Source organism: Lethenteron reissneri, chromosome 30 (genome assembly GCF_015708825.2).
Source record: "Lethenteron reissneri isolate LAM-NWPU_2019-01 chromosome 30, ASM1570882v1, whole genome shotgun sequence".
NCBI classification, from domain to species: domain Eukaryota; kingdom Metazoa; phylum Chordata; class Hyperoartia; order Petromyzontiformes; family Petromyzontidae; genus Lethenteron; species Lethenteron reissneri.
In genome coordinates, this window is record NC_083808.1 from 12,076,415 (window position 1) to 12,100,049 (window position 23,635).

The following is a 23,635-nucleotide window of genomic DNA, read 5'->3' on the forward strand; positions in this document are numbered from 1 at the left end:
CGTGGATTTTTGTGGCCACCCCTCTTTGCGAGACACGTGCGCGGTAAGGGGGGGAGGTAAGGAGAGCCGTGGTTACCTTTGGGGGCAGCGCCGCGAGTCCGAGGCGAGCCTGCTCGCGCCGGTCCAGCAGGACGTAGTCGAGGACAGCCTTCTTCATGGCGCGCTCGTACTCGTCGCACACCTCCTGCGCCGGCGCGCAAGGACGGGCGAGATGCAGTCACCCCGCCGCCGCCACCACAGCCACTCCCGGGTGCGTGCCACGCAGCCAACACCATCAGATAAGACAAAGATCCCCCGTGTAGCCTGAACAGACTGTTGGGGCAAGTGCTGTTAGCGAGCAGTACCTATGAAGGGCGGCACGGCACACGAGGGGGTGGGTGGCCAGCACCGCGCCTGGCCGCCTTTGTCCCCCAAGTGCCGATGTTCACTGAGTCGACATAGGGGAGGCGCAGGACCGGTTCAGATAAACGTCACCGGTGTTGGCCGAGAACGAGAATCGAACTGGGGTCGCCGGGTTCGTCGCGCAGTGCGCTAACCGCTTACGCTCCCGCTCCCCGCTATATGTGCTGTAAGTTCGTGCGTGCATACATACACACCAATATATGTCACTGAACGTCAGCCTGTTCTGGAGTTATCTCGAGATGGAAAGGTTCTGGAAAGTTGACAAGGAATGAACGAAGCCCCCTCGTCGTGCCTCATGCACAACGAGGATGGCGCTAACACCAAACGTGGTTGTCCCATGGCTCGACTGACACCAACCAGAGGGATGTGGAATGTTCAACACAAGCCTAGGGCTTGAGGAGGCAGACACACTCCGGATAGACTTTCAAGACAAATCTCTACCATTCTATCCTGGTCGCGAGCACCCGTTGAACCTGGCATGGCATTCAAGGGGGTGGTGCGTGCCCACCAGCGGGTGCCTCTTGAGGACTGCTATTAACCAATCCCATTTAACCCCTAGATGACCTACGAGAGAGAGCGAAGGCAGTGTCAGGTAACCACTTCCCAGCTATGCGTGTGGCTGAGAATTGCCCTGAGGTCGGCAGGATAAGATGCTATTGCGCCCGCTACTGCGTGACCACTCGCCGCGCGCATGCGCACTCGCAAAAGTGTGCACGCGCACAGACATGCGCACATCCTAAGGCAAAGATCCCCTGTATAGCCTGCACAGGCTGTCGGGGCAAGTGCCGTTCGCGAGCACATATGAAGGCTGGCACAGAACACAAGAGGGTTAGGTGGCCGGTGCCATGCCTGGTTGCCTTTGTTTCCATAGGTACTCATTTCAGGCTGAGTCGACCTAGAGGAGGACAAGGACTGTTTCTAATATTTGCTGATGATTTTTGCGGTAAAAAGATATCAAACGCAGGTGGCCAAGTCATTAGCGCGCTGCGCTAACCGCTGCACAAGTTCCTGCACACTCGTACACAAGATTAAGACAAATATCCCCCTGAAAGCCTCAACTGACTTTTGGGGCAAGTGTTGTTAGCGAGCACCTATGAAGGCCAGCACGGTACACGAGGCGGTGGGTGCCCAGCACCACACCCGGCCGCCTTTGTCTCCCTAGTGGCGGTGCTTACAAACAAGCACCAGGTACTTATTTTAGGCTGAGTTAATCTAGGAGAGTCCCAGGACCAGTTCAGATAATCGTCACTGGTGTTGGCCACGAGCGGGAATCGAACTCGGGTCACCGGGTTCATAGCGCAGCTCGCTAACCGCTTCACTATCACCCCCACACTCGTTCATACACATGTGCGCACAAAGACACACGCACAATCACATGCACGTGTGCACGCGAGCACAACCACATGCGTACACACACGCGCGGACACGTGTACACAAATATTAGTGTGCACGCACACACGCCGCACATACACACGTGTGCACATATTCAAAGATCCCCCGTATAGCCTCAAACAGACTGTGGAGGAAAGTGCTGTTCGTGAGCACCTATTAAGGCGAGCACGGCACATGGAGCGGTGGGTGGCCAACATGCATACATACACGCACGCACATACACACACGAACGTGTATGTAGACACGTGCACACACACGAGACTGGCTGACTCCGAACACCAAATAGATGACCTTTGCAAGGAATCAAGAACTGCATTAACCAAACACAGTACTTGTGGTGAACATGCAAACGAACATGCTCCGATAATATTTGGCATTGTCTTTGAATCTGATTGGTCTACACCAGGTCCCATGATATAGGACATGATTTGTGCAAAATGTCAGAAGAAATGCACGACAAAATATTTTTTTAGTTTTTCAAAACTGCCGAGCCCAGCCTCAACAATCGCCTTCATTCAAGTCGGAGCGTCATTATTCATCGACAGTGAGATGGCACCGATCTGCGTTGGTGGATAAGAGCCAGGGGTGGAAATTCTACATTCCTATGGCAGGGGCGAGTCTGTGCGCTGAACCACCATTGTCAGAGTATCACACAAATGTTACTCGTCGTATTATCGCTCAAGGCTTGATGGGTTTGCATCGACTTCTGCTCCTGATACGGACTTGCAACCTTCCCAATTGTCACCGCAAAGCACCCGAGTTTCACTGGCATCGTTACGCTGGGTCGTGGATTTAATTTCCCTTTCACAAAATTCCACGTGGCTATTTTGATCCGAAAAAGGATCAATAATTAAATAACTCTTATTTAATAATAAATATTAAATAACTAAATAATAAAACAATCGCGGCGGAAGCACGTGCAACTCAGATAATGTGTTTGGGATTCAATATACACAAGGCGCTTTGTGTAATTTGGAACCAACGATTTGCTGAGCGAATGGGAATCAATTAGTATTCATGCCACTAATTAAATGGGCACTGGTTTATAAATACATATATATAAAACTATTGCGAATATTTTTTGTCTCATTTTATTATATACATTCGTTCGCTTTATGTTTTAATGGAGACGGAACCTAATGATGTCTAATGAGAGAATTAAAGTGATATTAAGTGCATGCTATGCACACACGGTATAATAATAGTCTCAAGTTGTACCAGGAGCATGCAAGACCCCGTTGACTTTCATTTTTAACTCGCGCCAAATGAGTGCTCCGCTACATTTCATTCCGAATATCGCGTGCCAACTATAACATGTAAAAAAAAAACGTTGATTAGAATTTTAATGATTATGTATATCATAAAACGTATACACAATTTACTTTTAGAATATTTTTCTGAAAACATGATGAATACTCTCTTTTTTATATACACACAAACATATGCACATATACACACAAACATTATGTCCTGTGTGCATATATATGTTACATTCACAAGAATAATATTGGTTTTACTTTATATAGTGTTGGGGGAATTTCTGTCAGCAAGCATCTAGATATGTTTAACTCTTGATTCTTGCACCTCACCTTTCATTTTAGGCCGAGTCCACCTAAGGGAGGTTCTGTCAGGTTCTTATATAATTTAACAAAACCTAGACACCGATGAATTTACATTGTCAGCGCATATTCGTAGACGCGCAGGCACTTTCACAAATACTCAAATAATTAAAACTGCAGTTTTGTATTATCTTGGAGTGGAAAATCAACAATTTGTAATTTTAACCTAGCGTATGAATGTATGTCACACCGTGTGTGTGTTTTTTTGCGTGTTTTGAAGTTACAGCAATAACGTATTTTAAGAATACAGAGACATAACTGTGCTTTATGTACGTATGTTGAACTTCGTTCGCGCCGTACGTAGCCAACCGTGCGAGTCAAAGGTGCGGGAGAAAGACAACAAACAAAAGGCATCTTCTGAAGGACTGGATATTTAGTCCCAGTTCACGGTACGACTTTCACTTCATGTCTCACGCGCACAACAAATCGACGGATGTCACACTCGCGATTTCATGGAAGGGGGTGAAACCCCAACAACTTAAAAAAATATCAACAGCACGCTTACACACACACATACATACACACTCTCACCGCACGCACACCCACGTGCAAGCCAACACATCACCTGATAGCCGAGTGACAATTCCATCAGAGCTAACAATGGATTCAAACGGCCGCCACCTGCCTTACCTTTGTGAGGTCGTGCAGATTGTCCTTCCAGCAGAGCCTCAGTGGAACGGGAAGGAGGGACAGCGTGCCTTTCATCCACTCCGGGCACAGCGGGGACAGCATTTGCTGATCTATGGCCGTCTCGATCAAGCCATGATATCTGCAGGGACAGACACACGGCACCAGACATTGATCCTTCCCTTTCTGCCAAGTCGACGCTCTGTCTCCTATCTGTATCCCATCGCTCTCCCCGCCCTCTCTGTCTCTTTACTTCTTCCTCTCTCTCTCTCTCGCTCTCTCTCTCTCGCTCCGTCTCGTTGTTTTCATTTCGCGAGGCGCGTCTCGATCCAAGGACGCTCAATTATCTTTACGCTTTCGCTGCGCCCCCCTTCTTCCGTCGGTCCAGCGCCACGGGCGGAGCGCGCCGCCTCTACGTCTCGCCGCGCGGGCTTAAGAAAGCCTCGCCGCTCCGTCGTGATACCGAAGGCTTTCATCTTTGGCCCAGGGGAGGGTGGCGGTGGGGGGCAGGGGAGGAGGAGCGATGGAGTGGGGGGGGGGCGGTAGGGGGAGGGAGGGCGAGAGAGAGGGGGGGGCAGGCAAAGGGCTAACAGCTCTTGGCACATCGCGGCTACTCGTTCCATCCACATCATGCCCACCGCTCAGGTGGTCGTCTGGGCCAACCCAAGTCATTAATACGTGTCAAAGCAATCCCAAATCTATATATATATAAATGGGAGAGAGGGGGAGATGAAAACCCAGCAAAGTTCCCAGACTACTGCTATTGAAATGAAACTTAGGCGAGCAATGGTGTGGCAGTGGTGTGCAAGCGCTGACTGAAAAACATCTTCGCCAGCAATAGCTCCCACTTCATTAACATTGCCTTACAACAGAAATACAGCAGGTTGCGAGTTCCTATTCCAGTCGGAGGACAACTTGAGCTCATTATCCCTCTCTGCGCTCACTGAAATAGGTTCCACTCCGTGATAAATATTCACAGCTTGTCCTATGGAGAGAGAACAAAGAAAAACCTGTCCCTTGTCATGGAAATATGGAAATGCCACCACTGGTTGAGGGCAGGTAATGGAACGTGAGAGCTGTCACATCGCTCGTTTGAGCAGAAAAAAACACTTGGATTTGATCAAATATAATTCAGCAAGCCAAACATTTCAGACAATGGCACTCGTTCTTCTTCGTAATAAATAATCTTTTGTTTTGTAAGGCGGTGTGAGTGATGACAGAGGTGAGATTTTCCAGTCTACGCTTTCGTAGCTACGCCTGCATATAAATACTCGTGTATATTCCCTCACTTTATCGTATCTGCTTATTAATTCTGCACCCTCAGAGTATTATCGCTGCACGCATGCACGCCCAAATCGGCAACGCTAAATGAGGAGCTTTTGTTTCCATATAAATTGCAACAGATAAGTGCACACGCACGCACAAACACATAAAAGCTAAGATAAAGATCCCCCATTTATCTGAATAGACACTTGGGGAAAGTGCTCTTAGTGAGCACCTATTAAGGCCGAGCTAAAGGCATTCTGGAGAACAACTTGCTCAGCCGCCTTTGTCTCAAGCAACACATTTCCTTCCCCGACGAGCTTGCCCCACGTGTTGGAAATATGCCGCAAAGCAATGACCGCGACTTGCCCGCCTCGCAATGCCTCCGCACAAACGCAAATACATTCGAACGCGAACGCTCGAACCCACGGCAGGGACTCCACGCGATCACTCGACGTAGAAAACAAGGACCGCGTGTCCCACTCGAACTACGGTTACGCTGTTGGGGATTGCGTTGACCGTGAGCACCTACGAAGACTCGAGAAAGCGAGCTGAGTGGGTGGGGGTTGGCGGGTCGCCGATGCGTCTGGCCAACGTTGGCAACGTGTCGCAGGTGCTCGTCAGTTTTGGGCTGCGTCGACGGAGGGTGCTAAACACCGAGGAGGTGTTTCTCGTGCCCTTCGTCGCTGTTGCGCATCACGAGGAATCGAAGCTGCGTCACAAAACCCGTCGCGTAAACTCAAGGACCGTGAACATTGCTGGCGAGCTCCTATTGAGGTCAACGCCTCCGATTAGCGCGGTTGGCTATGTACGATGCGAAAGAAGTTAGACATACAACATGAAGCATGGCAAGTACACCAGTAGTAGTAGTAGGTCGTGTGGTAACACCACCTCCTCATGCGTTAGTCACTCAAGTACTGGCGGAATGTTTCCATCCAGTGCCAATGTTCACACGCACAAGCACACACTTTTGCCAATAACTTTTTGAAGGCTGAGTCGACCTAGCAGCATCCCAGGACGGGTTTCAGACATCGCTTTGCCGCTGATGCGCACGGGGTACGATGGAAATGCGATGAAAGCAGACGCGTGCGTGATGTGCTCATAACGCACAGCCACACAACGGGCACACATGGACACACAACAGACACACAACAGACACACAACAGACACGCACGGGCACAAACAGGCACACACGGGCACACAGGGGCTCGCTTGGCGGAAGCACCGATAGTGAGCACTGCGTATATGAGAGGGCAGCATACCACACGGCAAGTGCTTGCGTTGCATTTCACGCGAGTTTACCGAGGGAGGGCCCAGGATAAGTTCACATACCAAGTAATGACCACCATGTCCAATAGGGGAGTTTTTTGTCAGTATCAAAATGATGCGGAAAAACGAAGAATAGCCTTCATCCTTACTGGCAATGAAGTCTATTCGCATGTTTTCATCACTTTGATACTAGCAAAACGGTCCCATAGATATACCTGCTCAACCCGAACTAGTAACGCTTTGATACTTGCATCGCCTTTGTACCATTCGCCTGTTGGAGTTCTCTGGCCTAACCCTGGTAGTGAGGCAAGGCCATAAAGAGGCTGCCCTCTGGTGTAGGCCAATCCGTTTCAAAGGCAATGCCTATATATTATCAGGCCATGTTTGTTCGCATGTTTAGCCACATGCATGTGCGGTCAATGCAGGCTTGATGCCTTGCAATAGGTATCTATTTGGCGTTTGAACGGTTTATTGCCAGAAAGGGTAAAACCTATTCTTCTCATCACCTGGTCAAGAAATGAGAATGGGGCGATCGCGCACTTTCTTGCACACTTGTGCACCAGCAAGCAGACGGCAGATTTGATTGACGAAACAAGACGAAGGTGCCCCACATTAGCCAGTGCTGTTAGCGAGCAACGATGAAGGTTGGGACGACGGCACATTGGAGGGGATGGGTGGCCAACACCACGCCCGGCTGCCTTTGTCTCCACAGCCCCGGGATGCTTACACATCAGCGGGAATCCAACTCGGGTCACCAGTTCAAAGACGATTGATTTACACACTCGCACGCTCAAAAGAGAGCCACCTCATGCGCAGGCATTCCCGAGAAAGAGCCCGAGATTGGGTGGATACATAATGAGGTTTCAAGTGCCATTCTCGATATGCAGACAAGTGTGCGACTGCAAGAGAATTAAAACTTTGCTGTCATGATCCAAAGGCACAGCAGACAGTCTGCATTAGGCTGAGAATGTCTTCTTCATACGGAACCGTGTTACGTTCAATATAGAGACAGGATTGGTATTCGAACAAAAGCCACTAATGCCACCACAACTTTCCATCCCACCCTTCCTCCTGTTAGATCGTGCAGATGTTTCAAAATTGCCATGCCACCTACAAGGTCTGCTTCTGCGGAACATCTCCATCTGGCGTTTGGTCTCCCCTTTGTCGCAATCTTCTGGATGGCACTCTCATCACCTCCCAGGGCACGCTACCCTCCTTGAAAACATTCAGAGTGCTTTCTGGCCACATACAAAATCTTAATTCCAAGTGGCCCACCCTATCCTGACATCACATTACCAGAATGCTCCACGTACCTCGATATGAAAGACGCAGGCTTATCCTCTAGGAGGTTTGTTAAAAGTTCGCTCTGTACATATCTCATCCAAACGGATAGTGCAGCGGTTAGCATACGTTGAGAGTGCGAGTTCAAATCCGTGTTGACAAGCTAATAGCAATTGGTCTACACACTCTGCCCTGACATTGCAATGTGGGCGTCACGGTGGCGAAAAGTTAATTCCCTTGCCTGGTATGCAGGAGGTCGTGGATTCCATCCTGACCCTGACGCCTGCTGTATATTTGGAGTTTGCGTGTCTCTCTCCCCGTAGTCACTTGGATTTTTCTCCGGGTCCCCCGGTTTTTCCCTCCACAATTAGCAGCATGCATTTAGTGTATTTGGTTGCTATACATTTCAACGTGCTAAGCCACTTCCTTTGAGCTATCATTTGTGGACAGGTCGCTTATGAAAAATAGCTACAATGCTCAGTACGGCGCGTCCAGAGCCCAGACGTAAAGCGCTGGTGTGGAATTCCTCATTCCTGCGCCGTGTTCGTGAAACATCACGAGCAGCTCCCCCCGGGGGAGAGTTTGCACTTCCAATTGGCCGCTGCAAGAGCGCTCGTGCTAAGGGTTAGGATTGGCGACGGACGCTGGGCTTATTGCCCCCATAGGAGGCCGATGGTGCGCGGGCGACGCTCATAATCCGAGCGCATCTCGTCCATTAATCCTGCGAGGATCCTTATCTCTGCCCGGCGCTCGCTCCGATACTTTTGAAGGTCAGGACGTAGGCAGCGCTCACGCCGTCAGATAAAGCGACGACAAGGGTTGCCAAGTCTCGAGCAAGGTCTGCGTTAACGCTTTCACAGACAGCGTTGTGCGTGCGCGCGCGCGTGCGCGTTCGTCTTTGGGCGCGTGCGTCTGTGCATCGGGCGCGGGGAGCGATAGTGTGGCGATCGGTGCACTGCCCAAAAACCCCGGCAACTTGGGTTCGATTCGCGGCCGCGCGAAACATCGACAAGTGCCGTTTAAGCCCCTCCGACGTACGGCCCCCGAAAACACGCGCCGCGGAGCTTTGCAGCGCAGCCACGTAAACCGACGCTCCCTACTGTGTGCTCCTCCGAGGTGGACTCGGCCTTAAACCAGATTGTGTGTGGAGCATTCAAGAGGCGAATTGGCGGCGGGCCGCGGTGTAGGTGACACCCCACCTTAATAGGTGCTCACTAACGGCACTTTGTCCGGAACTGTATGGCTACACGGGGGACCGCTGTCTTTGTATACGTTCCAGCTGGGACGGTGCTGCCAATTAAAGCCATAATCACGATAGGAATGTTTGGAGCTCAATCCCTGGGAGAAGGTAAACGCGCCTAAGTCAGTAAAACAAGTCAAGCATTGTGGGCGGACAGCAGGAGTTACCCCATAGAGATAGGGCCTGCCACAGTCACGTGGCATTTTCACGTACAGCTCAGGGTATTAAAGCAGAGATAACTGATTACCTAGTTCGTTTGAGAAAATATTACGAATTTGATCTTTTGACAAATATGTATAACCAGTATGTAATACCAAGTATTCCTTGACAACGTAAATGTGTCAGCATTAAACACCAATACGTGTACAAATGTGCATACTCACCAGAAGGCTAACAATGTGTTAACGTGTCGCCTGTCAGGTCCACGTTGTTCTTTATCAAAGGATAAATACTGAGCTAGAGTCGGCCGTGAGAGAAAAAGAACATAGCTTTGCAGAGCCGTCCCTTTCGCCATGAAAGTTGTTTCTCAGTGGAATTGCGGATGAAAGGCTTTTGCCCTCCAGTGCTTTGTGTCAGATCACACATCGGCACCAGGTCAAGGCTGTTTGTGTCAATAGATTGCTCAAGAAAATAATAATATTTTCAGTGTGCGGAAATGCATATGCGTGCATACAATAACTAAAAGACTTGGCAAGCTTAACGTAGGTGCTGTCGACTCCGATGCAAGGGCAGGGGGAGTAACGTTGTAATAGCGATGGAGAGAAACATAGCGGCTGTAAATTCCCACGTGATAAGCCACTTCGTAGAGCTATCGTTTGCAATGACCGGGTCGCTTTTGAAAAACAGCTACGTAGCTCAGTGGGCCTTCTTGGCTGGTAAAATAAAATAAAAGACTTTAAATAGTTACCGACGGTCGCTGGCAAACAGGCGCAACTTCAAATAAACGTGCACAACCGCGTAGATTTACAGCGGTGCCTTTAACAACAACAACGACGACAACAAAACCAAGAGCTAATACAATCGCGCAGGTTAACCGTGGAGAGAAAAATAAAGTGAAAATACCGCGTGCGGAGCGATTTTCTCAGCCGCCGGCGGGAACACGACACAACGGGGTTGAGTTTTTTCGGGGCGCAGCACGGACGACCTTTGTTAAGAAGATGTATTTCAGCGTCGGCAATCGGTACGGTCTCTCACGCAAGCCGCTCTCGTGACTTATTCATCGCGAGGAAGCCGGTGGCGGCGGCGGCTTGACGGAGGAACGGCCGGGAGCTGTGCCGCCTCTCTCGCCCCCGCGCCGCTCCGCTCGTGACATTTCTATAGCGGAGCCGGGCGACGTTTCCAGTCTTGACTGGCGTTTCTCATTAACCCCTCCGCATCGCGAGAACAGCCACTGGACGAGGAGGATGGAGTCTCTCGCCAGACAGAGGCAGCAGCGGCCGTGGAGGAGGAGGAGGAGGATGCTGCTGAATGTGACCCCCATGGCCACGCGAGGCATTCTGCTGGAGACGCCAAAAGTCCAGGGTTTATTATCGGAGATTAAAATGTGACATTTACTTTGTGTCAGCAAAGGTGACCTTAATTATACACTTTTTTTGTTGCCTTTATAATGCAAATTTAATTAAGCAACAAAAACAATCCGCTCAGATGTTAAAGGGCCATATATGATTTGTGTGTGTGCGTGCGTGCACGCGTGCGCGCGTACATATACTGTCAAGAGTGTTGTCTCAGTGATTAGCACACTGCGCTGTGAACCCAGCGACCTACATTAGATTGTCGCCCATCGCTAACATCTGTGGCAAGGGATATCGGAAATGGTCCCGGGCCTCGCCTAGGTCATTGCATCCTCATACGAGTACCTGGCGTGGTGTTTCAAAACGTTAGCATTGGGGAGACAAAGGCAGCCGTGGTGCTGGCCACATCACCCTCAACATGCATGTGCTCTGCAGGCCTTGGTGATTACTCGCTAACTGCACTTGCCTCAACAGTCTATACAGGCTGTACGGGAGATCTCTGAGTCTGTGTGTGTACAATATAAGTGATATCTGTGCGCATTGCAGCAGGGTGCTCAACTCACAATTGCAAGATAGACGTCCTTCCATCATCCGTCTAAAGCCAATAAAATGCATACCCGGTTTAATGGCAAGTAGGCAATAGTTGTTCAATGAAGAGAATTGGGGTCTGATTCGTGCAGAATTTGTTTTCACACTGTTGCAGAATTCCAGTCGCCGCTGGAAATTCTGCAAGAGCGATTACGCCGAATTCACGTTGCAGTTTTGGCCCAAAAATCCGACGGCCAATCAGGAGCTGGCGAGCGTCGCTCGGTGTCGGGCGTGTTGTGCTGACATCAGCTCACTCGCCCCATCGACGGACCGAGCCGACCAATCAGGCTCCGTCTATCTCACACACAAACACGTGCAAACGTGTCTAAGGGTTGTTCCATCCTCCACGATTATTATGCTAAATGTTTGTTAGTTTACCCAGGAAAGCCTCACTAAGTCTCAAATCGCTCGTTTCCAGGTGGGTCCTGCAACGTTTGAGGCTGCGTCAGGTCCGGTTCAGATAACCATCATTGCTGTTGACCATGAACGGGAACTGAACCGCTTTCTATATGTACACATTGACAATGTCAATTCATGATTATATTTCTAGACAGCAAATGGGAAAATTAAGGAAGTGCTAAAGGATGTAAAGACTGCAAGTTTGGATAACAGCAATGCCTAGATCATTGGTCAAAGTGCTTACAGCCAACGGCTAAATGCCATGTTGCTAAAAAGAAGAATAGTAATTTACAGACTTTTATCAATCCACTGGGTATGAAGACCCCCCCCCCCCATTCCGTGTCGGGTTGTTTGACCATACTTCATCAAGCTGGTCGGTACGGGTTGTGGAGGAGGTGCTCACGGCTGGTTCATATATCCCTGGCAACTCGACGCCTGACTTATATTAATAGGCCTACAAAGCTGCATGAGGAATGGTTGCCTTCGCATGTGCGTACATGTGCATCTGTGACTAAATATGTGCACGTCCGTGGGGTATCGTGGCACAATGGATAGCGCTTTGCGTTAAGAACCCAGCGAATCGGGTTTTGATTCCTGCTCACGGACAGCGAACAGTGGCGAGTGATATTGGCCTCGTTAGCCATGCCTCAAGCCCACCGTCACCCCGCCATTTTCTGGCCCCTCCGCAGTGACGCACTCAGAAGCGACGGAATGGGTGCACGTTCTTTGCACATCCTGCTGCACATGAGTTTCATGAAGTGGATTTCATGTAGAGCTTCTTTCGCACCGTACGCAGCCAATCGAGCTAATCCGAGGTGTGGGGGAAGGACAACAAACCACACACTAATAGTAGTTCGAAAGAAATTAGTTTTCAATCTATGGGTCCCGGTACTCTTTGGAAGCCAGCCGTCGCTACGCTAAAAAATTGAGGAATTGTGGAGAAATCAGCTACATGAGCTAGGTTGTCTCACCAGAGACAGCCAGATGTTACACAAGTCACGATGGATGACCAATGAAGATCAGTATTGAGCATGGAGGAACTTTTACTTTTCTGATGAGAATTATGTTCACTCCTCTGTCAATCCACTGCTGGATGAGGGCCTCCCCACCCCGTGTCAGTCATGGGAGGTGTTTGATCCAACACGACCTGCGATATCATTTGTACTTGATGATGGCCGTGGCCCGAAATAAAAACTCAGGTTCATAGTGGAGTGTGATTATCACATCATGAAGTGATTATCACGGGCAGCTTAGGTTTGAATCCTGGTAATGCACATCTCTAGAACCATTTGTTTTGAACCACAGATATCACGATCCTTGAATGGTCAACTCCCACTCTAATACCTCCATTTTCACAGAAGTTGGATTCTAATAGTGTGAGCGTGCCATCTGGTGGTGATCCCTGGAATTACGGCGAGAATCTCACCTATTTGAATGGAGAGATGCGGATCGCCATTAAAATGAATGGGGATTCTAGGGATGCCTGCTGGACCGTTGAAGATATCCCCATTCACTTGAATGGAGTTTCAGGAATCGCCATTGAACTGCACGTGGCACTTATTTTACAGCCACAGGATCCCCCACGTAATTAAATGTCGATTCCTGAATTCCCATCACAATTCACCAGCTGGCAAAAGTATGGCAATTCCCCCCGTAAAATGCTGCCGATTCTATTCCTACAATGACCCTGTTAGTAAATAATATTTGATTTCAAGGAGCACATTGTTAGGAATTGTGCGAATCACTCAGCACTATTAATCACCGTATAGCACAACCATTACTGACTGTGCACAAAATTCCACTAATAATGTATCTTCATCGACCAAAGAGCAATGGGTTTGTTTGTTTGTTTAGTTCACGCATGAAACATCACTGCGAGTGCTACGCGCCGACAAAATTGAGCAGAGTTCAGAAAATTACGATGGTTGCCCTCAACAAATGTTATCTACAAATGGTCCCCACCCTCTGTCCACCCAGGAGCGGCCGTTTATAGTTAGTCGGTGGGCAGGCCGCCGTAGCGGTGGGGCAAAGTGTGGGGTACGCCCACCTCGTCTTCGAAGATTGGTGGCCAGAGTGGAATAGCGGCGCAAACGATCCTCTGGCAGGGGCTCTCTCTCTCTCGAGCTCGCTCTCGTGTGGAGGCGCCTTCCACCAGCAGTTGCGTGAGCCAAGCAATTGTCGGGCTTCACCTTTACCACGCATGCTTAATATTGCAAATGGAATGGGCGGGTTGGGGGGTGCACGCCAGTAGTCTTGCGCTGTCGAGTGGGGCTGGTGGAACATGCAAGAGGATCTTTACATTTAGGTCTTTACATTTAGGTTGACTCTGCACATCCACGTTGGATGCTCTGTGCTTCTCATGTTATTGCCGATTGTTACATTGCTGCGCATGCAGGCCTTCCTCTTGGACTTTGCCATTTTATTTATTTTTACAATGTGTGTCAGTTGTATTTTATTTTTCAACATTGCATCTAACGTATGTAACCTTGTAACCCCTTGTCACGTGTCACCGTTGCTGCTTTTATGGGCAGCTTGCCCTTGAAAAAAAGGAGCTGTTTAGCTCAACGGGCCTTGCCTGTCTCAACAGAGTCGGAGTCTGAGACTCACAACCTGCCAGACTATGAGGTTCCCAGTGAATGAATGGCATCACAGCAGGTGAGACACTGACCTATCACTGTGGATTTCCAAGTGGAATCTTTTGCCATGGGTTAGGGTTTTCTCGACTCGTGCTTTCTCGCACACGCAGACAATAACCAAGCATCCAAAGCAGGGCGCCACTGATTGAGACCAATTTAGTTTCCCTGGAACAAATAAATATCAATTGATGAATGCCAATACATTCAAAGCATGCATTTCTCTATTCTTCTTCATGAATTATGTTACACTGAGACAGAAAAAGGAATGCATAGATTTTAGACAACATATGCAGGTTATAAATACATTTAACAACATGTGTGGCATTGGGCGCACAAAAGCTCTCATCCTTGTCCAGACCACCAGCTCAAAAGAGCTGAATGTGTGGCCGGGTTGACGTTGGCACCAACAACTCAAAGAGTTGAGAAAAATGCGGCCAACACCACACATGTCATAGTAATTCATAATAAAGGTGTTTGCGTTCGATCGCGTAAATATAAATGCGTCATAACCCTCCACCACCCGACACAGCCAGTAAGGTTTGTCACGTAAACAACACGCCAATTAGTGACTACTTCAGCCCACCGGTTTGTTGGAGAGTGCATCCACAACATTTACAATTTGACTACGACGACGTTTCGCTGGTGATTACATCCAGCATCGAGTGTGAATAATATTGGTCGCGAAAGCCTACGCGTTAAACAAACGCACGTTTGTCGTGCGGGTTCAAGGTGAAATTGAAACCGTTGTTAGCCAAAGTAAGCGGGCTTGCTCGGGAGACGCGGTGGTGAGAAGCGAAGCTGGCCGACGGTCAAGGAGAGTGACAGGGCGGCAGGCAAGGAATGGAACGCGTCCCGGAGAGCGTCCACCAAGGAGGTGGAGCGATAAAATGAGGCCTTGTGCAGGCGCTCGACAGATTGTCACATTGCAGAACAGCGAAGAGAAGACAACAGCTCGGCTCGGCCTGCATCCAGCGGTGGATTGGTCACGGCTGAAAATGACAATTAATAGGTCCGGCGAAGTGGCATAGTGCCTCGAGTAAATAGCTCACAATGAGCAGGACATTAGATGAATCACAATTGAGAGTCGATTTAACCATTTGTTTCTCTGTGACCGATAAAACATGTACCGTATGTGAGGTTTGAAAGCGATCATCTTATGTAAAGAGACTGGCCCCACCCATGAATGGACAAATTAATTCCCACCACTGGATCCAGGGTGTTTAGTGTTAAATTCGATTTTGCACATGCATCATCATCATCACCACCATTTCTATTCACACGACAGCAGCGCTATTGCTCACACCTGACGATGTCAGTTGTAATCTCCAGCGAAACGTCGTACAACCATTGTCATATTTTCTTGCCTTTCAACGTTCCGGTTTTTTTTGGCCGAGAAACCAAATGAATTGAGACATTACCCCACGTGACAACTTGCTTTGAGTGGCTCTGTCGGGTGGTGGAGGGTCATACAAAAATAAACATACCGGCATCATACCCCCACGACGATCTAACCCAACAGAAACTAATCACGAATCGTGATATTGGCCGCGAAATCCTCGGATGCAAAATCAGGTTATCGTTCCGTCCGCCACGCAGGACGCCGCTTGCCGATGCGAGTCTGGGTTTGGTGATGGGACGCGCCGAGACGTTTTAGGGTTAACCACGCCGCCGTCCCGTCAACAGCGCGAGGGGGCGGTGATGATGGATCCTCTTTTTCGCGCCGCAGGGTAAGGTGGAGGGGGGTGTAGCGGTGGAGACACAGCGGCACGCCGCTACCGATCGCCCTGCTCCGCCTCCTCTCCCTCCATCGCCCCGTCCGTCCACGATACCCCACACCCATTGGCACGCCCGCGCGCACACCACCCAGCGCACACCATGCAACACCACCACCACCACTCTCACCGTAACCCCCACCACTCAGCCTCACCACTCAAGACAGCAGCCCAAACGTCAGCCAACCTCCCCAACCTGCCCCCCCCGCCGCCGCCGCCCGTGGTCCAGCCGCTCTCTCTCCCCTGCAGCTCGCCCTGGAGCCACAGCTGCCGATGGGCCTCGTTTTTCAAGCCCCCGCGCTCTGACCGTGATTTACAACCCAACTTCACGCAACCTTGAGCTGTTCTATAGCGCGCGCGCGCACACAACGTGCGCGCACGTACACGCGCGCACATAAACACCCCCCCCCCACACACACGCACGCACACCTTCTAGCCTCAAAGGCCGTTGTTAGCGTGTACACAGAGATGCATTTGCACCTCGATATTCTCCGGATCCCTGCTATAGGGATGGCTTTGGTTTAGAAATTATCCGCATAAGGCACCACCGCTAGATTTGAAGGAACGACTAATCCATAATCGTATTTTACCCCTTATTCCTATGATCCTATTGTGCGGGTCTTCTTTGTGTGACGAACAAAAAAATCCGGCGATAAGAACGCCGAGTGCCGAACTTAATTCGCGTTTCGGGACTGTTCCGACTGCAATTAAAGTGGCGTGGCAGAGCGAGGGGGGCGGTTGCACCGCGGCTGATGTTCGTTGCAATGCACTGGGATGGTCACTTGAGGCTGACTTGACCGAGAGGAAGCCCCAGGCCACGCTCAGACACCGGTGAAACGTTGTCCGCTGTTAGGCAATGAAAATGCAGGTCGTTGGGAAACGCAGCGGCACACAGCAAGCCTCGGAGAGGCACACAAGCAACCCCCCCCCACCACCCACCAACGAAAAGCCCACCGCAATGAATACACAAATGATTATTACATGCAAAATACAGGGAGATAGAGATGCCCCCGTCGAGTGCCAATCTCACACAACGCTAGTTTGGCCGTGGCTTTGAAAGAGGCGGTGGGTGATGTCTGCTGCAGTGGTGGCTCTGATGGGATTACCGCCCCTGCTGCTCCCGGAGACATTGAAGAAGTTTTTTTAAATATATATACGGATTCAGCACAAAAGTGTGGCTTGGTAAAAGATATAGGTATAGTACTAACCAAGCGGGTAAGCAGCAATGCGTAGTGGGTTGTGTACGTACGTACACAAAAACACACACACGCAGATTGCATAGTGACTCAAGCCTTGTAGTGCACATGCCGAGTCGCCTTGAGCGGCAGTGTAGTGGTTAGCGCGCTGCGCTATGAATCCAGCCACCCGGGTTCGATTCCCGCTCACGGCCAACTCCAGTGACGATTATCTGAATCGGTCCAGGGGCTCCCTTGGGTCGCCTGAGCCTTAAGTCAGTACCCGGTGCGGTGTGTAAACATCGCCATCGGGGAGACAAAGCTGGCCGGGCGTGGTGCTGGCCACCCCACCCCCTCGTGTGCCATGCCAGCCTTCATAGGTGCTTGCTAACGCCACTTGCCCCTACAGTATGTTAAGGCTGTACGGGGGATCTTTGTCTTTGTTTTTGTAAGACGAGTAAGGTGGAGGTGAATCGTACAAGGCACCTTCAAGATTGTTTGTGCTCCAAACATCCAGGCTGACATCCAAATATTATTTGACGAGACCGTGCTAATGTCCAACGTGCAAACAGCCAGAATGACATCCACCAAATGATTCAAGTCCCTTGCTAATTCCCAGGGATTAGCCCGCCAGACTGGCTTCAGTTATATTCGTTTAAAAATGTTTCCCAATTATATTGCAATTATGCTAATTACATCATGTCAGGAGACGAAGTAGTCACTCAACACTCTTGCAGAGCAGCACACACCCCCTGCAAGAGAATGGCCCGCAAAAGGTGGTATCACAGAACTACTTCTGAGATCCCTTACAGTATTTTTTTTTGATCCACAAACTAGTGGGTGCACTTTTCCACGTGACCTGCGAAAAAATTAAAATTGACGAAACTGAAATGTGGCAATTCTGGATTTGAATTTGGGCAGCCGCGCATGATTAAATTGGGTTCTAGCGTGTAGCCGAGCTGATGGTCTATGCTCAGTTAATAATGGCTACATACATGTTTGTTACATTTTTTCCATAAAATCTTGAATTTCACTTAATTTGATGAAAAATTCCAGGTTTGAAAATAAAAAAACAAGATTTCGGTTCCAATGTGCCTGAAGAACATCTCTTCAGTTGGACACATGGGAAAGTGTCACTGTCAATAGCGTGGATAAAACGTTTATTGAGATGTCTCCTGCCATGGGTCGGGATATGTTAACTACCTCGCCTGGTATACAGGAGGTCGTGGGTTCGATCTAAACCCTGACGCCTGCTGCTGTATATTTGCAGTTTGCGTGTCTCTCTCCCCGTGGTCACGTGGATTTTTCTCCGGGTCCTCAGGTTTTTTCCCCCTCCACATTTAGAAACATACATTTACAGTATTTGGCTGCTGTACATTTCCACACGATAAGCCACTTCGGTGAGCAATCATTTGTGGCCAGGTCGCTTCTGAAAAAGAGCTATATAGCTCAGTGGGGCTTACCTGGTAAAATAAACAACAGTCTAGTTTTAATTCTCCGAATGGATTATTCGTCTCATTACACGATGCTGAGAGCGCAATTAAAATAAACAATAACGTCAGTATGGTATCAATATTAATGCCCAAGGCTCACGGTCAAGTTCAAGTTTATTTTTGTTTAACCAGGTGAGAATTCAAGAGACCAGGATGTCTCATTTGCAAGAGTGGCCTGGGGCATTCGCCTGCCAGTTGGGAGGCAATTATTGCTACGTACAATCCCAATTGAGTAATCTGTGGGGTAATTTGCTAATTTATACCCTGACGCCCGTACGTGATGCTGAATGACAACAGATCATCTTTAATGTCCGCTGTGAGTGAAGCAGATGGCACCGCAGTATTATTTCAGCTATGGCACCCGCAGTAATAGCCAGGGCAGCCGTTGGATTTGAACCGTGAACCTCTGTAACAACAAACCTCCAAACATGCTACCGCTGGGCTTTGTCGCAGACAAAGGGACCTTTGAGGCGCTTATGGTTTGATGTTCTAAAGAGGGCCAGGTTTTTTTTTGGAGAGCAGCGCAGGTGTGGGTAAGCAGCCAGTGTATACACATTAACCCAACAGGGGAAGTTGGGAAGAGGAGCCTTTCATAATGGGAAGAGAGTCTATTATTATTATTATCAGCCGTGCCGCGTGCATGCGAGTTGTGGCATGAAAAATGCACGTGTGGGTACGAAAAGCGCTTGGCGCTGTGAGATTCAAACTCGAGGCAGGAGTCTCAGGGGCCAGCAGCTTTCTACTTTTGACCTCTCCAGGGAGAAGAGCCCTACTATCACTCGCATACACACCGCACTGATGTGCAAAGACAAAGATCCCTCGTATAGCCTCCAATAGGCTGTTGGGGCAAGTGCTGTTAGCGAGCACTTATGAAGGTCGACACGGCACACGAGGGGGTTGGTGGACAGAACCACGCCCGGCCGCCTTTGTCTCTCTCGTGCCCAATTTTACTACACACCACGCGAGATATTTATTTGAGGCTGAGTCGGCAAAGGGGAGCTCGAAGACCGGTTTAGATGGTGTTGGCTGTGAGTGGGGAATCGAATTCGGGCCGCCGGGTTCGCATTGCAGCTCGCTAACCGCTGCGCCACCGCTCTCCACACACTGTTGTGCGCGCGCACACACACACGCGATTGCATGCATGCATGCACGTACAAATAAATTCATAAATACCGCACATTTACATACACACCCGTAACTTGAAATTATGCATACAGAATATACACACATACGGCACTTTTAGACACAAACTAAACAGAATTATACATTCAACATGCGCTGAAGCGCGCGCACACACATGAATAAAGAAAATCCAAACACACGCACAAATACTTACAGCACATTTACACACATGCGAATACATTCAGCACATTTACACACCCAATTAATTTATACACAACAACAACAACCGCCATTCGCCACTAAGTGGCGGTGACGTCATCACGACGCTTGTGCCAGGCCATGTGCACCTTGAGGCCACGTGAAGTGTCGAACGCCCGCTGGCAGGAGGTCACGGGGCAGACCCAGGTGCCACGGGTCGACTGACTGAGATGACTGAAATGATTGGCTGATGCACCACCTGTGCCCCCTACTGTGCCAACTTGCTGTGCTTTATCTACCTGGCGCTCCGCTCGTTGTTGTGAGCGTCGCTCCTCTGCCCTCTGTTATTGTTGGAGGGCGACTGCCTCCAACTGCCCAGTAGCAGCGTCCTTCACGAGCCTCCTCCACAGAGGCCGATCTTGACACCGCTGGTACCAGTCTTCGGCAAGTCCACTCAGCTCCACATCCTCCTGTACCACATCACTCCATCTCTTCTCTAGCCCGTGCCGCGCCCATTGAGCCCCCTTGATCCGGCCGAACAAAAGCTGTTTAGGCATGCGGTGATTGGGCATGTGGGCTACATGGTCCAGCCAATGCAGCCTTGCCTGCCGGAGGAGCTCACCGATGGTACTTTGTCACACACAAGCACACAAGTAAATCATACATAAAGCATATACACATTAAACACAATTATACACACAGCACACTTACACACACACACACCACATTCACAATAACTGAGTGTTTTTGTACCAGGCCGGGTGCACTTTGAGGCCACGTGAAAGTAACAGGAGGTCACGGGACAGGCCCAGGTGCCACGGGCTGACTAACTGGCAAATGCACCAACCGTGCCCCATACCACATTCAAACACAAAGATCCCCCGTATAGCCGTAACATACTTTTGGAGCAAGTGCTGTTAGCTAGCACCAATAAAGGCCGGCACGGCACACGAGGGAGCAGGTGGCCAGCACCACGCCTGACCGCCTTTGTCTCCCCAGTGACGATGTTTACACATCGCACCAGAGTCGACCTATGGGAGGCCCAGGACCGGATCGGATAATCGTCACCGGTGTTGGCCGTGAGCAGGAATCGAACTCGGGTGGGCTGGTTCGTAGCGCAGCGTAGCGCTAAGCACTACACTACCGCTCCACACCACATTCACACACACAACATATAATCAGACGCCACATTCACACAAATTCTAAAGTGACTTTTCCCACACACGCGTACAATCACACGTCGTAAATCAATGGCACATACATTTTTGATTGTGTGTATGATTGAGGGTATTTTGGCCTACTCTTCGACGCTGACCGCGGTTAAAGGTGCAGCCCTGCAATTGCTTGCTCGGACCACCGCTGGTAAAAGGGCCTCCACGGGAGGGGCTCTAACACCTTTTGAGACGAGGCTCCAAAGAAAGCTCTCTGTGGTGTGGACCAATCAGTTTCAAGAACAATGCATATATTATAATCATAGTACTGTTTTTTTTGCATTCTGACCAGCAAGTATTGTGGTTAATGCAGACATGATTCCTTGTAAAGGGTTTCAGTTTGGTGTTTTAACATCTTAACACCTGTTTTGTTGCCAGAAAAAAGGGGAAAACCTCTTCTCATGCTTTCACTCGTTCATCTGTTGATTCGGGGCCCTCTTTTGTCCGTCCAGGGCCCCCTTCGCGTCGCACGACGCTGCCACGTAACCCCCGAGATGCGCTCCTTATCCCATCCCAAGCTTCTGCACTCTCGGGTGACGGCCAACGCATCACCGCGCGGCCTTCAGACGCGCCCCTGCGGCCGTCTGGAACGCTCTCCCTTCCGACATTGAGGAAAGCCGCTGGGAGTTACGCACTTTAAATCATCCGGATTGAAAACTCATTCCTTTCGAACGGCTTTGTGTGTTTGGTTTTGTTGTCCTTACACCCCCGATTAGCACAGGTGGCTACGTACGGTGTGAAAAGAAGTGCAACGTGCACAGATACAGCCCTGCGGAATGTTAAGGGCCCAGTGGCTTTGTCGGTGCTCTCTCTGCAACAGATGTGCACGAGCGTTGGGAGGCAGTCCGCAGAGGGCCCCCACCCACCACCACCCACCACCACCCATCCACCACCCACCACCACCCATCCACACCCACCCACCACCACCACCACCACCACCACCACCCACCCACCACCACCCACCAGCACTGGCTCTTGTATCTATTGTATGCATGTTGAACTTCTTTCGCACCGTACGTAGCCAACCGTGCCAATAATACATCACGAGTCGCCTTGGCTTTCCAATCATCAATGAACCCACCTGCACGCATTCACCGGCTTGTACTTTGGTAGTTTTTTGCCCCCAAACTAAAGTGGGCCGACTCGCCGCCGACTCACAGCAATACCACATTTCTGCCGAGTATGAACGTTGAACGATGTCTTCAGGCACCGCCGTGCGACACAGGTGGACGCAGCCCCCAGCCCGAGGGCAACCTCTCTTGCCCTCGCCTTCTCATATCCACCACCGTGACCCCGTCACCCCACTCCATTTCAGATGAGAAGACTTGCGCCATGTATCTCTCCACATGCATTTGCTCGGATAATGAGCTTTGCCCGCAAGTGGGACTGCGCGAGTGCACTGCGCCTGATTGTGCGTGGGTGCGTTTGCGTATGCATTGTGGGTATGTGTGGATGTGATTGTGTGTATGTGATTGTGTGGATGTGTGTATGTGATTATGTGTGTGCATGAGTGCGTCTGCGTATGCATGTGTGTATGTGTGGATGTGATTGTGTGGATGTGATTGTGGGTATGTGATTGCGTGCATGTGATTGTGTGTATGTGTGTATGTGAGTATGTGTGTGCATGAGTGCGTCTGCGTATGTATTGTGGGTATGTGTGTATGTGATTGTGTATGTGTGTATGTGATTATGTGTGTGCATGAGTGCGTCTGTGTATGCATTGTGGGTATGTGTGTATGTGATTGTGTGGATGTGTGGATGTGATTATGTGTATGTGTGTATGTGATTATGTGTATGCATGAGTGTGTCTGAATATACGTGAGTATGTGTGGATGTGATTGTGTGGATGTGATTTGTGTGTGAATGAGTGTGTCTGTGTATGCATGTGGGTATGTGTGGATGTGATTGTGTGTAGCGGTTAGCGTGGTAGTGAAGCGGTTAGGGCGCTACGCTACGAACCCAGTTACCTGAGTTCGATTCCCGCTCACGGCCAACACCAGTGACGATTATCTGAACGGGACCTGGGTCTCCTCTAGCTCGACTCAGCCTCAAATGAGTACCTGGTGCGGTGTGTAAGCATCGCCACTAGGGAGACAAAGGCGGCCGGGCGTGGTCCTGACCACCCACCCCCTCGTGTGCCGTGCCAGCCTTCACAGACGCTACTCGCTAACAGCACTTGCCCCAACAGTCTCTTGAGGCTATACGGCGGGATCTTTATTTTCATTCTATAAGAATGCGAGGTGTGGGTGCACGCATGTGAGCGCATGCAAAGTCTGTGCACGCGAGTCAAGGGCGTGCAATGCAATCAGCTTTCCGGGAAGTCGCCAGCCGTTGTGCTGCGGATGAACGTCTCCCGTCAGGGTAACGTGGAATGTCCACCGCGAGGCGAAGGCGAGTGAATGGACGGCGACCGCCAAAACCAGGCTCAGTTGAGCGG

The 23,635-nt window shown here is 50.0% G+C and overlaps 1 protein-coding gene across 1 annotated transcript in view; it reads right to left on the reverse strand.

Annotated features, from left to right (window-relative positions):
* LOC133349529 (dynein axonemal heavy chain 3-like) overlaps nucleotides 1–23,635 on the reverse strand; it is a 622,240-nt gene that overhangs the window by 554,235 nt on the left and 44,370 nt on the right. The window contains 2 exon segments of the mRNA XM_061563065.1: nucleotides 77–184; nucleotides 4,044–4,182. Of these exon segments, the coding sequence (XP_061419049.1) occupies nucleotides 77–184; nucleotides 4,044–4,182 (247 nt within the window).